Source organism: Pieris brassicae, chromosome 7 (assembly GCF_905147105.1).
Source record: "Pieris brassicae chromosome 7, ilPieBrab1.1, whole genome shotgun sequence".
NCBI lineage: Eukaryota > Metazoa > Arthropoda > Insecta > Lepidoptera > Pieridae > Pieris > Pieris brassicae.
The window spans coordinates 3,060,570-3,077,563 of NC_059671.1; the positions used below are offsets into that span (position 1 = coordinate 3,060,570).

At 32.3% G+C, this 16,994-nt stretch overlaps 2 protein-coding genes across 2 annotated transcripts; both read right to left on the reverse strand.

Annotated features, from left to right (window-relative positions):
• Positions 1–745: 745 nt before the first annotated feature.
• On the reverse strand, positions 746–2,838 carry LOC123712318 (inosine-5'-monophosphate dehydrogenase). Its single transcript, XM_045665340.1, has one exon. It carries the CDS (start codon positions 2,545–2,547, stop codon positions 1,012–1,014), a length of 1,536 nt encoding a protein of 511 aa, XP_045521296.1. The 5' UTR covers positions 2,548–2,838; the 3' UTR covers positions 746–1,011.
• Positions 2,839–9,945: 7,107 nt separating this feature from the next.
• LOC123712414 (GATA zinc finger domain-containing protein 14-like) lies at positions 9,946–10,885 on the reverse strand. The gene has a single exon (XM_045665495.1). The coding sequence runs from the start codon at positions 10,820–10,822 to the stop codon at positions 10,010–10,012; it is 813 nt and encodes a 270-aa protein (XP_045521451.1). The 5' UTR covers positions 10,823–10,885; the 3' UTR covers positions 9,946–10,009.
• Between the last annotated feature and the right edge of the window lie 6,109 nt (positions 10,886–16,994).

Below are 16,994 nucleotides of genomic sequence, written 5' to 3' on the forward strand. Positions count from 1 at the left end.
TTTGGTTTTATTTTTACCTAGTTATCCTACTCGAAGCGCAAACTTATTTACCTTAGAAATTATGGCCATGTGCCGAGTATACACATTTATATAATATATCAATTCTATTGAATGACAATTATTGAAACAAATGAAGCCATAAATGTAAATATCATTATAAAGGTATCTGAGGCTGATATCCCGAGCGGCGATATCTAGGTTTGACTTGTGATTGATACAATTTATTCAAAAAACGCTTAATGTGGCTGTACCACTAATTTCGATAAGTGTCAATGGGTCATATGACCTCGATTTATCACTTATATATATAGCGTTTGTTAAGAAAATGAAGAGATATATGGTATTAGATAAAGATAGTGTGTCAAAAGTTTTAAGTAATATTTTTAAGGACAAATTATATTCATAACTATCAATAATTAATTCATGTTTTACAAAGATATGCGACCTAAATGTCTTGAAACCTAACAAATGCCAATACTCACATTATATGAAGCCAATTAGGGGACATTTCACCTTATGAAAGTATGTCAATGATCTTCCAGATACCTTTTAGCCGTTGTTCTATTTTTAGGTTTTTCTACCTACACACTAATTATTCTAGAAGTGGCAAATTTGACAATAGCTATGTATTAGCAATGACTAATATAAACTTAAATTTGAATTCTATAAACACTCATTGAAATAACTGCAGACAACTAAAAAATCTTTGGCTTTTGATATTGTTTGGGTTGATATTAAAATAAAATTAAAGTTCACTCTTTATTTATGAAAGTTATTTTACAATTCATATAACATTGTGATAATTATAAAAGTGACAATATGAAATACATCTGTTTACCAAAAAATATACATGTTAACTCATTAGCTTCTCAATATACAAATACTAGAAAACAAAAATTATGCTCTTAATATTTTGCTTATTTCATAAAGAATATACTTCTCAAACACATATAATTTGTTGATATCACAATCTTAAGAAATGTTTAAAGCAAATAATTAAAGATTCTATTTTTAAAATAACCTTTTCTCATAGGAAAATAAACCATGAACATTTCCTTCTAACTGAGCTGAATAGGTTCTTTTCATAAATCTCAAATCTCCTGAGTAGCTCATTTCTCGAATTTTACCAACTGACTTGGCACCTAGATCTTGGCAGCTATGCTGCATACCAGTTTGCAGGTATGGCAGGAATCTCAAAACTGATCCTTTGTCTACAATGCTTCCACTAACCCCTTGAGCTACCCTGTGCTTGTCTGATTCTTTATGGAAGTATCTGCTCATAGCAGCGCCTTTGCCATCTTTGTTCTCCATAGCTTCCAGGCTGCCCATGCCTCTGTACTTCTTCAATCTCACACCATCAGAGAAAAAGTATTCTCCTGGGGCTTCTGATGTTCCTGCAAGAAGGGATCCCATCATCACAGTCGAAGCTCCCAAGGCCAGTGACTTCACAATGTGGCCAACAGACTGAATCCCTCCATCTGCAATGACTGGGACATTAAACTGCCGGGCATATGATGATACTTGGTACACAGCTGTGGCTTGAGGGCAGCCACATGCCATTACCTCTTGAGTGATACAAATTGATCCACTGCCCATACCAACCCTTAAAGCATCTGCGCCTGCCTCAATGAGATTCTTGGCCTGCATTCTAGTTACTACATTGCCTCCAATGACTTGTATATCAGGGTATGTTTTTTTAATAAACTTGATCATGTCAATCTGATAAATTGAGTTGCCTTGAGAGGAGTCTAGTACAATAACATCTACACCATTATTGACAAGAAGTTTGAGGCGCTCTCTGTCTGCCTCACGAGTACCAATTGCTGCTCCAACTAACAACTGCTTGTTGGAATCTTTAGATGCATTAGGATAACTGCGAGCCTTTTTCAAGTCAGTGCGGGCAATCAAAGCCACAAGTTCTCCAGCACCATTTATTATTGGCAGTTTTCCCTTCTTGCTCTTTTCAAGAATATAATTGGCATCTTGGAGAGTTACACCAGATTGTGCAGTGATCATTTCACTAATAGGGGTCATTACTTCTTTTAAACTTAGTTGGGGATCACCCTCTCTGAAATCAATATCACGAGATGTCACTATTCCAATCAATTTACCTCCTAATTTTCCATTTTCTGTGATTGGATATCCAGTAAATCCATTTTTTTTCTTGGCTTCTAGTACATCTGCTACAGTATTTTCAGGGCCCATGCAGACAGGATCTCTGATAAAGCCATGTTTGTATTTTTTCACTTTGTGAACCTCATTAGCTTGATAATCAGCAGTGCAGTTGTGATGAATAATACCAATTCCTCCACAGAGAGCCATAGCAATAGCCATGTCTGCTTCTGTGACTGTGTCCATGGGAGTAGACACTAAAGGTGCTTTCAGGTTAATTTTCTTGGTTAGTGGTGAGGTGAGATCAACTTCTTCAGCGGTAAAGTCTATGTAACCCGGAAGCAGAAGGAAATCATTATAGGTAAGTCCTTCACTATTCGCGAAGATTTCCCGTGCAGATAAGCCATCTCGAAGGTCGCCCTCAGCATGTGCCATTTCCACTTGAACACAATTGAGCACTGAGTCAAGGAATTACTAAAGGGTATATTACTTCAATGCAAATATACGAGTTCTAATGTGGTGTCACCTAAAACAGGTACACGTGGTGTTGAAAATGGCAGGATGTGTAACTTTGTAGGTACGAAATGTAGGATTTTTTTTCAGAATAACGTTAGATAAAATTTATAACGAACTTTTATATTACGAGGGTAATAAATTATTTTCTTCCGAAAACACGTTTTCAACATAAAAGTTTAAACCCGGTGTTGCGGCTTCTCTGTTTGACAGAGAAACTGCAAGTGAAAACTGAAAATTAAAAATGTAACAGGTAACTGTCACACATCACTTCAGTCAAGTTTCTCAACTGACAACCACATTTCACAGAGGCAAAATTTACATATTCACATAGTTTTAGAGTAAAGACGGTGAAATGATGCTCTGTTATATAGGCATTATTTGTCTGTAAGATTTCTTTTTTTCATTTACTACAATTACTTTAAATTAAATTGGTTATTGAATTTAGAATAAAACTACAAAACAAAAGCAATGACGTAGGCATTGCTTTTACGTTTTGTGTGGGCTAATAGCTAGGGCTAGCGAAATTGGATAAAACGATCTTGATAATGTTTAATTTTTATTTATGTCATTACTATGAACGTACATTACTTATTTGTATGAAGAATGTTGTTATACATCTGGTTCTTGACACCTTCAATGAGTTACGGAAGTATTTATTCGTATTTAAGTTTGTGGAACTGTGCGGCAGTCAGTAGTCTTGTTTTGCATCATGTGTATTAAATTTTGCAAGATAAAATGTCATATGGAAATATCTTGTAACACACAGAAATTAAATGATTTTCGTCTGTTGCGGAATTTGGGATTTATTTGGTCGTATTTGCGATGTAATGCGATTAATTTTTTTAGAAAAGAAAGTTCCTATACTTTAAACATTTATGTGAAATAGGAAAAATACAAATATTTCATTTTAATATTATTTTTCTTAAAGAAAAAGATATATTAACTTTGTTTATTTACACTTCGTTACCTTATACAAAAACATACATATAAAAAGCAGGTTACATAAGTTACTAGGCAATTTTTTTGTTGTCTTTTGTTGGTTTGCATGATTTAATTAAATATTTGTCGAATCTTATAAACTCGATACAAGTATTATTACGAGTATAATCATCACTAGCATAACATCAGTTCTGTGAGGCACGAGAAGTATTTTCCAGTAAAAGCAGCAATTTTAAAAATATAGATTACTTCTGGAATATTAAATGGGACCTCGGTCAAGTGAAAAACCTTGTATAAATGCGATGAGTTTTCATGTCTTTAAGAATTTTTAAGTCAGGATCTGATACGGGAACATTTTTTATTTTTTTTTATTTTAATGAGATGCCAGAAGCTTTGAAAGTGCGTTTCTGGCTTTTCAAGAATTGGTATGCGCTTTTCTTGCAGGACCTTAAATCGAATTCGTTCGAAAATGCTTCAGTGGACAGCTACATAGTGACGCGCACCACGCGCGGCAAAAACTGCCTTAGAAAACGCTCGGTTCTCGATCGATGGACGTCGCGGTGATACAGATGGTATTTTGTATTTTGCCTTGACGTTAATACCTTCAGCTGAAGGTATTAGACCGAACAACTCCTCCGATCACTCTCCATGGTAAATGCAGTAGAAGATGCAGAGAGACCTCTCATCTCTACGCAACGCCAAGGGATCAAGCCGCACGGAGAGTGATTGCTCGTCGACGATTAGAATCGCTCTTCGTTGAACCGTAGTCAAGTGGAAGGAAGTTTCCGCCAAGAGGTGAGAACAGTATTCCATGTAGGGCCGAATTTGCGTTTTATAGAGTTGCAAAAGGTGGCCCGGAGTGAAGTACCGTCTTGCCTTGCTGAGCACACCAAGCTTTTAGAGGCTAATTCCCTTCCAGGTGACCGCAAAACTAAACATAATTCAATATGTCAAAATAGGGGTCGTAACGCATATCATTGATATGGGTATGACTCGTATATGACTGACAGTAAGACTTGTTCTAACACCAACGCCAACGAGGGTGTTAAGATAAAAAATATGTTGTGAAAAATAAATCAATTGTAAATTACTTTATGTACTAATTTATTATATATCATTTCAATCATACATGTAACTTATTATTTATCTAACGTCAAAGATTCTTTTCCTCCTATGAAATCGATATCCTGTCAAATAATTTGGAACAGTTTTATTATTGTTGGTGTATAGAATTCCTTTACATTATTCCCAATCAACTGTAAATTGCAACTGACCAAGTTGATTTTCTTCTTCCTCCCTTTCCTCATTTTACTAGGCATGGAATACGAACCATCATTCAATGTGTCCTCAACTACGATTCACCGTATAGTACTATTGGAAACTCCTATAAAGATGTCACATTTAACTACCGAATAAATAAACTAAAAAGAAAATATAAACGAAAAGTATCAAAATTACTCAGTCCAACTTACCGGTCAACTCTACCACGTGTGACCGCGTGAAATGAAAGATTGAGTTTGATTTATATCTTCCTCTTCCTTTATTTTACGATAAACATTGAAAATAATATTTCTTGCTTGAGATCTAAGTGGCTTTTTCCACATTTTCCCAAAAAGAACAAGAAAATAATCACAATATCTCAGTGGCGGTTGTTAGATAGTTTGTTTTATGCCATGAGATTGGCGGAGAAGACCTGAAGAGTTTGTTTGTTTCATTGAATGCGCTAATTCAATAATTGAATAGAAAAAATATTTTTGTGTTGGATAATCCTAATGAAGGTTGGCTCACTATAAGCTTTTTTAATAATATTAAATTTATTTTACGTAGGTTTTCATATGAACGTGATATTAATATTTATTCTAATAAAAACAATGTTCATCACAACTACTTGGATCTCTTTTGACTTCACTAAATATCTTAAGTGATATTATATTTTTGTAATAGTTCCGCAACAAAGTAATCAATAATTAATATGAGCGCCTTTATGACGTCAACCGGTTTATTAAAGCGGGTGAATCAGCGGAAAATAAATACTCATGAATAAAAAGTATTTATGCCAAAATTTAACATTATTATTATTCTAATATTGTTATTATTATTACAACAGAATATTATTATTATTAAAATATTTGTTGCATCACAAATTTATTTTAAGGACATGAGTGTTGTGGCTATTTATAATCCAATTTAAAAATAATGAACCACCTCAGTTTTCGTTGCACACATTTCAAATTTGAATTAAAATACATTCAAGTTGTATAAAATAACTGTAATTTCGATGTTGGAATATATGTATTAAAGCTTTTCGATAATTCAGTTTTAGCCACGATATATGTAACCTGACATTAGTTGAGATATGTATATATATTTTAGTTAATAATTAGAAGCGTAAACAAAATGTAAAATGTCATCGCACACTTGAAGCCAATCTGAGCCCTTTAGTTGTTACCACACTCATAAATTGTAATTTAACATTCTCGATAATGTCCAATAACATAAATGTCACTTAGATTCGAACCCTTCAAAATGTCAAGTTAGTTTTTTGTTAATCCAGCGTCGCAAGCCTACTACCCCTGATGTATAAGCTCATGTTTTTAAACAATTAAAGCCGGTCGTTACCTAGCTTCACACAAAATGTTTTATTTAACATATTTGAGCATATCCATACAACAACCGCCACAGAACTCACTCACGCTTGGACTTTATTTTAAGTGTATTTTTCTTAATATAATTTCTATAGAATTGTAGGGTTTTTAAGATATGTTTTTCTTGATTAAAGTACCTCTGGTCATGTTCATTTGTCTTAAATTTGGGGGCAAAACCGCCAAGCCATCGCTGATCTACTGATAAAATCAAAGACCAATCAAAGCAAAAACGTTTGGTAACAGGCGTTATAAATTCGCATAAAATCCCATAGATCATTAGATATACGGGTGTTCAATCTTGGACTAGATTAATATTAATAATATAAAATATTAACCATGTTTTCCACCCATTGAGGAAAAACACGTAGGTATAAGTTTTTACCGCAAAACTTTAAACATTTTTATATCGTGACATTTTCTAAGAAATATTACATGATTTTCCTTTAACTACTGCCAGGTTACATGAAGATGTACTCCGAAATTTATAAATAATGCGAGGCGCATAGTTCTATCTTTAAGTACGTTTATCCTTAATGCAGAATTATTTCCATATTTGTGTCAAGATGTTGTATGAAGTCAATTGTGGTAGTCTGTGTTTTGATAAGAACTCTACTAGAATTGCTCGGTTCAAAATTATGCATGTATACTCTTTTGTGTTCGATTTTTTTTTAAATAAGTTTTGTAATGCAGAACATTATTATCGATTGACCCCACATTTACCCTTTGGATTCAGAATTAAGACATGGCGCTTAAGATATGACTCATCTATATTAAAAAAGTATTGGATTTGACATACGAAGTCATAGCGCCAAGTCTCTAAAAATCTCCCTTATTTAGTTTTGAGTTTAGTTGAGAGATAGATGGATTAATCTATCTATCTCTCAACTAAACTCAATAACACTATATTTTTTTAAATTTTATCTTTTAGTAAAATATAAATACTTAAAATTTAATAATATTCACGAATAAGACATATTAGTACTGATTTTTATATGAAAATAAAAATATCTTACACTGATAAATATATAACAACATAGTATAACAATTATTGTATTTTCACACACTTTTCGTTCACCTTAACATAGCCAGTGGGGCAAGTATCACCATTAATCGAATCTCTATTTTCAAAAGTTATATTGTTAAGAGCTATATTGTGCGGTTGTAGAGTAGAGTTATTTTTGGGATCTTCCATATTCTTCGTGCTGTCTTCTTCAGTGCTATTGGGCGTTTTAGTATCATCTGGTTCCCCAATTTCATTATCTTTAACGCTTGTCAAATTTTTCGTGGGCTGTTTCGAATCTGACATTTTTGTGTCGATGTTGCAAATTGCGATCTCTCGTGATGTATTTGAATAAGGTAGATTTTCCGAGTTCACTGTCGCGTTTACGAGAGGTTCATTCGATCCGTCATGCAACACTGGCGCGTCACTCGATCTAGCTGATAGTTGCAATGGTGGAGATGTTATAAGCTGTGATATCACTTCCTGATTGCTACAGTTCACTGATGACAGCCACAGGAAAACCACAAAGTGTAACATGACCGATTTTCCTTCCTTTTCACAAATCGCGCAGCATGACGTTCAAGATTTTCAAATCCTTCAGTGTATGTGCATTCCGTGGCACTGACAATCACGTAATAAGCTATTACGTATTGTACTTAACTTGAATTCCACTATTAACAATAAGGCCGTGAGCGCAAACCATTAGCTTAGAGGTAATAAAAGGAAGTATAGTTACAATAAGATCGACCTTGGACATCCTAACATTTAAAGTTATATCATTGTTCTCGACAACGTAGGTATGATGTAACTTGTATAATCTGTTTCTTAATTATATTCTTGAATACATTTGACCTGGAATAACTAAGTTGCATCCGAAATACTTGGGTTATGAAGAAATTTTATTGATGAAAAAATGTTTTCTTGTTATTTTTCTAAAGTAGAGTTATGTTAGCTAAATGGAAAAAAATCAAGAATCCTATTAACCCAATATTTTTTTTTAAACTTCTACATTGAAATGATGACGGAAATCAATGGCTGCATAATGTGTAATTAAAGTCCTGGTTCTACACCTAAAATTCGTTGCGTTTTACGGCCTTATATTTTCAAGATTTAGCTTTCGGCTTTTACCTTTCTCACATCTCATATATACAACTTTAATAAAAATATTTATATAATAAAAATATGATTATATCCTGTTATAAAAAAAATATTTGGCCGAACCTATTTTATAATCCAATGAAACAAAGGCTTGAGGCACCTTATTGTATATGATAATACAATTGATATGTATATGTCTGAGGTATTACAGGATGGTGTATGGTCATAATATACTAAGAACTTCTATTACTCATAATGACATCGTTACAACGTAGAAATGTTATAAGATTTCCACTTCTTCAAGTGATTATTATGCGTGTATTTGTAATAATAGAAAAAAGTAGTTTAACTATAAGTTTTCATTTTTAAAGTAAGGAATTGGATATTAAAAAAAAAAAACAAACACGATTTTTGATTGTCATAAAGAATCTCACGAAAACACTAAGTTGCAGTTTTTAGAAATTCAAATGAAGGCCAATTACCATACTTTACGGCTAAAAATGAAAACAGACAAAACTCAAGAATAATAATAAACGTAAAGAACGTCGCACTAGGTCTTTGTAAATACTTAGTTTAACAATAAATGTAACAGGAATGTAATAAATGAATATATTCTTTATTGGTCTGGCCTTCATATAATATATCAAAGATTTGTAGCACAATATATAATATATATTTATGTTTTATGCCAATGCCAACAATATCAGTAAAAAGAAATTTATATAATATGTGTAGAATCACTCACTTATACTCGTAATTACCAAATCTGGACTACCAATAACAAAAACAATCAGAAACTAACAATTTGTCAACAGGACATGGAACGGAGCCGTGACACATGGAAGGCAAAAATAAGGAAAAATAAAGATATGGTAAGACTATCTGCCGGAAGGATGGATCAGCTCGAGAAAGAAACGAGTGGAAACAACAAGGGGAGGCCTATGTCGGAAGAGAACCTGATCGACTAGCTTCTATGTTATCGCTTAGGTTAAAATTGTGTAAATGTATGTATTTGTTAAGTGAATGATTATATATATTTTATTTTCTTAAATTGTTTATCAGAGGTGAGTGAACTTATTGGTAATAAATTAAAATATTTCTGGTTTAACTCAAGTAACAGGCTTGGACAACACTTTCTAGTAAAGTTTAAATTTCTAAATATGTATATACTTACCTTACTTCGTTATGTCTGTGTATGTGTATGTTTGAAATTTAGTAAAATATGTATAAAATGTAACTGCAATCGTAGCCGTTTGTTGAGCTCCAACCACAGACACGATGGTGTTCATATCTGTAACTTGTTCTGTATTTTACAGCTTTAAAACATGAGAAATGTGGTTTCTACATGAGCAGTCTTTTTTAACTATGTTATTCTGGTTTTTGCCGTTATATCTGAACGAATTAGTAGCTTAATGAACCGAGCTACGAAAGCATTTAATGATAACAATAATTATTTGTATTAACAAAATCAAATGAAGTTCGCAACTCGCCCAAAAAACACGCAGAAAAACGTATCACACAAAACACAAATATAACGTTCAAATTGGTTCAGTACTAAAAAACAAGATTTTAACCTATAGATTAGCACTGGCGGAAGAAGATTCTGACGACACAGGCAATAAATAATATAAGATGAAACATTATATTTTTATTATCATAAATATATTAAAAGTGAAAAATCTTCGTATAAAACTACTTATTAATTATCGTTAAATCTTATATCAAGGTTCCCCACTCCGTCCTGAATTTGTTTCTGTATGTCTTTATTCGTTTCGCGCTTTGGTTCTGTGATGTTAATTTTCTGTCCGCCATAGTTGTACTCATCCGGACTTAGTGGGACGAAAAATGGTTCATCATTATTTAGCTTTTTCGTTGTAGTTTCAACCGGAGGATAATAAGGTTGCTTTGTGGTGACCTTTTCTGGTGTATTAATTGTTCCGTAGTGATTTTGATTGTCATTGTTATTGTTAGGGATATTATTGGGTCTCTCGTAATTATTTTGGTTGTAATTATTACCGTTCGGTCGTCCATAATTACCTTGATTATCATTTCCTTGGTAGTTATTATTTGGGTTTCCATAATTTGATTGTCCGTTATTGTAATTCCCCTGTCCATTTGAATTATCATAATTTGGGCGTTGGTTATTTGGTCTGTATTCATTGTACGGAGGCCTATTTGGTTGATCAGGTCTTCTATTATAATTATCTTCTTCTTTAATAATAACAATAACTTTATCTACGTTCTGAGAACCTGGTGGAACTGGATTGTATCCATTTTGATGAGGGTTCTGATGGAATCCTGGATCGGGTCGTCGTTGTTCATTAACGCCAACATGGCCTTCTATGTTGAGATTAATACCATGGGACAGTCCCCCCAGTACTGAACCAGCTATATCATGAACAGTAGAATGTATTTTCTCATGAGTGCTCGAAAGTATATCACCGAAAAGTCGCAAATGTCCGCTACACGTAAGCACAATTGTAAGAAAAATAATTACTTTAAATTTAATCATTATAAATTCTAGAACTGCGACGCGTCCTTTGTAAATCACCCAGACGACTGACTTCGTGTTATTCGCTTGATGCTATATTCTCTTTAAATAAACCTGTTTGAAACTTTATTCAACGAAATACATATGAAGAGGATATGTAAAAGCTAATCACCAGTAAACATAATTGGTCAGCGTAACAGGTTTTTAAGACGGACGTCTTGTCAATGGTAATAGTGTCATTTAGCTTCTAGCTTAAAAAGTTTACCTAAGGTTCTTGCATCAATAAGTTCCATTGCAAAGGTCAAAGGTCGTCCAACTCCACCTTGAATCGGCTTCAAGGTATAACGGGAAATTTTAAAAAGGTTATCTAAGACCAGTTAGTTTATCAGAAAATAAAATATATTTTATTATCAAATATAACTCATGTATTATTGTTAAATTTCGCTTGTTAGAGGAAGAAATGATTAATTCAAAATCATTAGTAGGTAATTGTTTCTCATGACTAATCGATTAGAATTAGAATTAGTACTGTGGTCCATTATATCTTAGTACTATTATTATTAGCTAAGGTTTCTTTAGCTAAGTTACCACAAATTCAGGAATCTAGAAAGTTATTTCTACTTCCCCAATGCTAACTAGTTTATCAAACATTTTTTTTCATTACAATAAGAGACAATGGCTTTAATTATAATTAAATTTTTAATTAATGCGGCTATAATACTGCCCATAACTATGTTTTAGTACGTTAATATTAAAAAAAATATAAACACAACATGCACTTAACACAAATTTAATTATACTTTTGTAAATTCAAAGTTTACATAAATACAATGACTCACGAAAAATAACTATTCGAATCTTCTGGGTTTTTTGAGATGAATTGCCAACATTAAATATGTTTTGTTTACGTGGAAGACATTAATGGTGACCATCAAATTGGCAACAAAAAATTTAAAAAATATACATTTTTTGCTTGTATAGAACGTAAACAAAATTCAAGTATTTCGTATTAACTCAATGTTTAATCATTTATATTAGACAATTAAATGAGCGTACCAAAGTATATTGATTAATAATCTTAATAAAAGCCTCCTTTGGCAAAAGATCAGATCCGTACTGTTGTAATACAGCACTTCATAATATACTCACATATGAATAAAATAATGCAACTAACATTATTTTATCTAAAGTTCTAAAGTTCTTATCAGTCTACTTCATTAACAGCGAAGAAATTAATGGTTTTTATGCATAATTTGATAAGGATCTTGATATTCAGCTCCAGCAGTACTTCGATCACCATAACAGTATATCCATACAAAACTTGTATTAACACAGGCTTTTTCCATTTCCGATCCGGTAACTGACGTCAGCCACAGACCTCGATTATAAAATTGGCGGGGATTTCTAAAATGTTCTGTTGAATGACGTTCATAAAAATACATCATAACTAACAGACGAAACAAAAGAATATCGCAATGGCCTTGCCTAGTATTGATTAATGTTCCATGCACATTCCAAAATAGGATTATTTTTAATTTAAGTCAGTTCTTGTGAAAGCACGAATCACAGGATTAAGGGTGATAGGAAAAGGACTTTGGCGAAAGCAATTAGCCAACATTGTGAATTGAAATGTATATTCTTCTCTTCATAACTGCAGGCAGTTATTGCTTGACATGCATTTCACATGCAAACTCCTCAGATTAATCTTTGGTATCCACTTTTACACATCGATCACTTATTTTGGTAAATCCAGATGGGCATTCATCTCCTTTAAAAATATTTAACTCTAATGGCATCGGGTCTTTTTCATAATTTTCTTCAGACTTATTACATAATTTGGAAAAATAATTTTCACTATTACGATTTTCAATTATAGGTTGATTAAAAGAATCATTTGTGTCTCCGGAGTTATTTTGCAGGGTTGTTCTTTTGTATGGTTCAATTTTACTTCTATCATGAGTACTTCCATTGGTATCTTTCCCAGCTGCTTGAATAAAAGACACATTATCCATATGAGGAATGAGCGTAAAATTACGAGACACGCTCTGTTGATTTTCTTTACTAATCGAATTAAGTATAATAAAATGATTGAACTTCTCTAAGGTATGATTTTCCTTCGGATTTAAATGTTCAGTTTTATTATGATCTATAAAAGTCACTTTAACTATGTCATTTCTGTACTGGCTTTCTGTTTTGTTAGTTGTTACACTTGGATACGCAATGCACTCGAACACTAGAAATAACACAAACACAGGAAATATCATAATTTTAAAGGACCGCCTATAACGTTGGAACACAAGTGGTCGATTGACGCTACCAGTTTGCTATTCATATTTCACTAAACCTGTTCTTAAAACATAATTTCACAGAAATTGGAGGACGACAACGGATACAAACAATTATGTACCGTAAGGAAAACGTGACGTTACACCTACAAGTTTTCAAAATTGTCTAATGCATATGGCGTATATTAAAAATAGTAAACAAATTCTTATATTTCAACAATCTTATTCGAAAATCTCTGGTTAATTAATAGGTTTTTTCGTTGGCGCCAGGCTAAGGTAAGAAAAATAAAATAAAAATTTGCCAACACTCCATAACAATATGGAATTTAAATTTCGAGTTTGAAATGTTAAAATTACTTAAGTACTTTAGTTTATTATTCGAAAATCCTTTATGAGCCGGATGTTAATGAATCATAATCATGGACAATATGACCATGGAAGGCAGACCAATGCAAAAAAGTGGATCGTGTTTTTCCTAAAGTCGCACGAGTGACTAAAGTGATATATTAACTCATTCATCATACAGCTTCCTATGCAAGTATCATTCGCTGTCTCGTGGTGTCAAATTCTTCCCACCAACGCAGCCTCGGTCTTCCGGGTTTTCCTTTGCCTGGTTGCGACTTCAGGACCCATGTCCCAAGCAGGCTCTTGCATTTATTAATTGGACAATACCTTAACCAATTGGTGTTATTGAGTTCCTTATTAAAGGGAAAACGCTAATTTGGAGAACACGCTCATCCTGTTTCGCTTTCAAAAGCATAAGCACTGGTCACAGCAGATTTATATATAAACGTTAGTCTATTAAAAAAGTGTATGTTAACAATCAATTATTATAAGCATTGAGTATTACATGAATTATTCAGAATGGATAAATTACCTATATGATGTCAGACATATAAATTATAGTATAGAAAATTATTTTCTACCTAACAATAGACATTCGTTTCTTACCTGACAGTATAGTAACACTTATATTACAAATCTATAAGTAAAATGTTGGTGGTCTATAAGAGTTAGAGAAGGTTGCAAGAATCTTAGAATGGAGTGAATATAAATGGAATGGCTAAGGGTTGACTTTTAAAAATATTAGTTAAATGTAAATTTTAATAAATAGCCTTTTTTATTCATTTATAAGTCTCGTGATATAACTCAATCCCTTTTTAACGTTGAAATATATTTTCTGTTTAAAATATATGGTCCACTAGAGGACCCCCCACACAAACGATTAGGATATTAAACAAAGTATGAAAGTACTGACTGCAGCGCCATCTGCCGGGCTGATCTGTGAATCTACGCCATCCAGAGCGCTACCCAAACGCATACAAAAAAATCATTCAAATCGGTCCAGCCGTTTTAGAGAAGTTCAGGGACATCCACACGTACAGTACAATTATATATATAAAGATATACTGTGTTGTCTTTTGTATACATAGCTTTTACACTTTAAGAAAACACTTTTTATACGGATTGAAGCTATGTATTATTATTAAAAAGCCACCGTGACCACGCACGCTGAAAAGCACGCGAAACGTCGGAAAAAAGTTTTTAATAATAATACATAGCTTCAATCCGTTTAAAAAGTGTTTTCTTAATATACAGTGTTGATGTATCTACTGACAGAGTATACCAACTTAATAGGAAAGGAAAAAAGATTGAAATCATTTTTTTATCAAATTATTTTTATTTTAACCAACAAACAACATGTATAACTGAGATAAATTTTACAATATATTAAAAATTAGTTTTTAAAATAAGTACATTACCCGTAAAACTAAAACATTTGGTTTTTATTGCAAAACATCTGAATATATGCATACATAATTTTATTGTGACACAAATTAATACACAGATCTCTTTAACATTACAGATATCTATTTACATTAATAAACAATTTATTCTTAATTTAATAAGGCACGTTAACTTTGGTTACAAAATGTCTAGCTCTAGCAAATAAGTTTTATCTATGACCACAGATCCTGAATTTTTTAGAACCATATGTCGTAACCCAATTGAAGAAATGGCGATGCTAGATTCTATATTCAAAATATTGTTTATTCATTTAGTCAGTAAAAAAAAATAATGGTTCTAAATTTAAATTTTCAAAGAGTCTAGAGCGGACGAGATGGTTCCTCTTTTAAATTACATATTAAAATTCGATTCTTACATTCTGCAACGTTATAGTTTTGTATTGAGCACTATGCATTAATTTAAAAAAGCATACATAGTCAGTAGGAGTATTAGAGTTTCACATTATTAAACAAAATAAGACTTTTATGTACGTGAAAAGTACAGCAAAAAACTCAAGTTTATGGAAACTTACAGATGCTAGTATACTGGATATTTTTATGAATTGGTTGGGCCACGACGTATTATGATAATCTTAAATACTTTAAACTGCGTTAATACAAATAAGAAAACATTATGTTCAAAGTATGGTTATAGATTTTATTTTTGTATTAATTTTCCTCTATCATTTAATTGATCATAAAAGTCATAGTTTATGGAATGGCGTATTTCCCATGATCATTTTAAAGACTGTTTCATAGACTGGTGAGTAACTTATGAGTAGGCAAATATAAAATTACCGTAAATTCAAATAACGAACACTGCCATTTGGAGTAAATGTATCTTTAGAACAGGCTTCATAATAATTAAAAAAAAATTAAAGAAAAGTTGGTGCATTTGGAAATCGAAAGCACGATTCAAAGAAGCGTCCATTTTATAACGTAATATATCTCAATAGATTTTTGGGTTCCTAAAAATATTATCGAAACTCGCAGCGTCTAGAAAATAAACGAGCGTCATTTGTTTGCCTTATAGATATTCAACTGTTTATGATTCATATTGCTAACGGAGCTGCCGTAGCGAGATTGTGACATTATTAAAATCTTATCCATTTACGTTTCTATTTAGGTATATTTTAATACACAAACTTCTCTTACATCTCAGTAAAGAGCTAAGATAATATGAACATTTCAGTTGTATGAAACTTATGATACAACATAACTTAATAAATTAGTAAAAAAATATTTAATTATTTTTACACGTGCTCAAGTATTCTAAAATACATTGATACGTTTTTGCAGGCGTATAAAAGACTATAGACACGTAATAGATTAAGGGTCTGTTTCACAATGTATGGATAATGTACCGAATAGCTATGCAACACTTAATTTATTCGGAAGATAAAAGTTCCGAATAAGAAACATCGCGTTTCATAAGACTCGTAACTTATGATGGACTTTCTATGACGAATAGCGCTATTTGACAGTCGTGAAACGCAACAATAATAAATAAATAACTTATTTGGAACTTATCCGTACATTATGAAACAGACCCTAAGAATCTAAATATAATTCAATTATAATACAAATGTTCTTTTAAATCACATAATAGTAATGTTACTTTAAGATTCAGCTTCAGTTAGCGCTATTCCTAAATCTTATCCAGAGTTGTCAAGCTGACAGCTGTCAAGTAATTTTTTGTACGAAGCTTGACAAGTGACAGTGCAAGACGTCAGTCTTGACTATATATTAGATCTTTTTGGTATATATATTAGACTGGTATTTTTCGTCTGTCAGGTGAATGGTCTAGAAAGTACTCCATCGAGATTATATAAAACATTTTACAGTAATTACGTGTTCTGGAGCGAATTCATATATGAACGGTACTAGTCCGTATGGAGTTTTGAGTAATATTTAATATGAACAATAATAATATAAAATATCTACATTATTCACCAAAGCCTTTAAATCTACTAAGTACTATTGATAACAATATAGCACCTTTTCATCTTAATATTATCTCATACAAACGTGATGTCTATTACATATTTTTTTATTGCGGGTAGAAACAAAACTGTCAGTTTTTATTTACGATGCTTTACAGTAACATAAGCATACTATAAG

Coding starts and splice junctions, on each gene's coding strand:
- LOC123712318 (XM_045665340.1), bottom strand. CDS start 2,547: ATGGCACATGCTGAGGGCGACCTTCGAGATGGCTTATCTGCACGGGAA.
- LOC123712414 (XM_045665495.1), bottom strand. CDS start 10,822: ATGATTAAATTTAAAGTAATTATTTTTCTTACAATTGTGCTTACGTGT.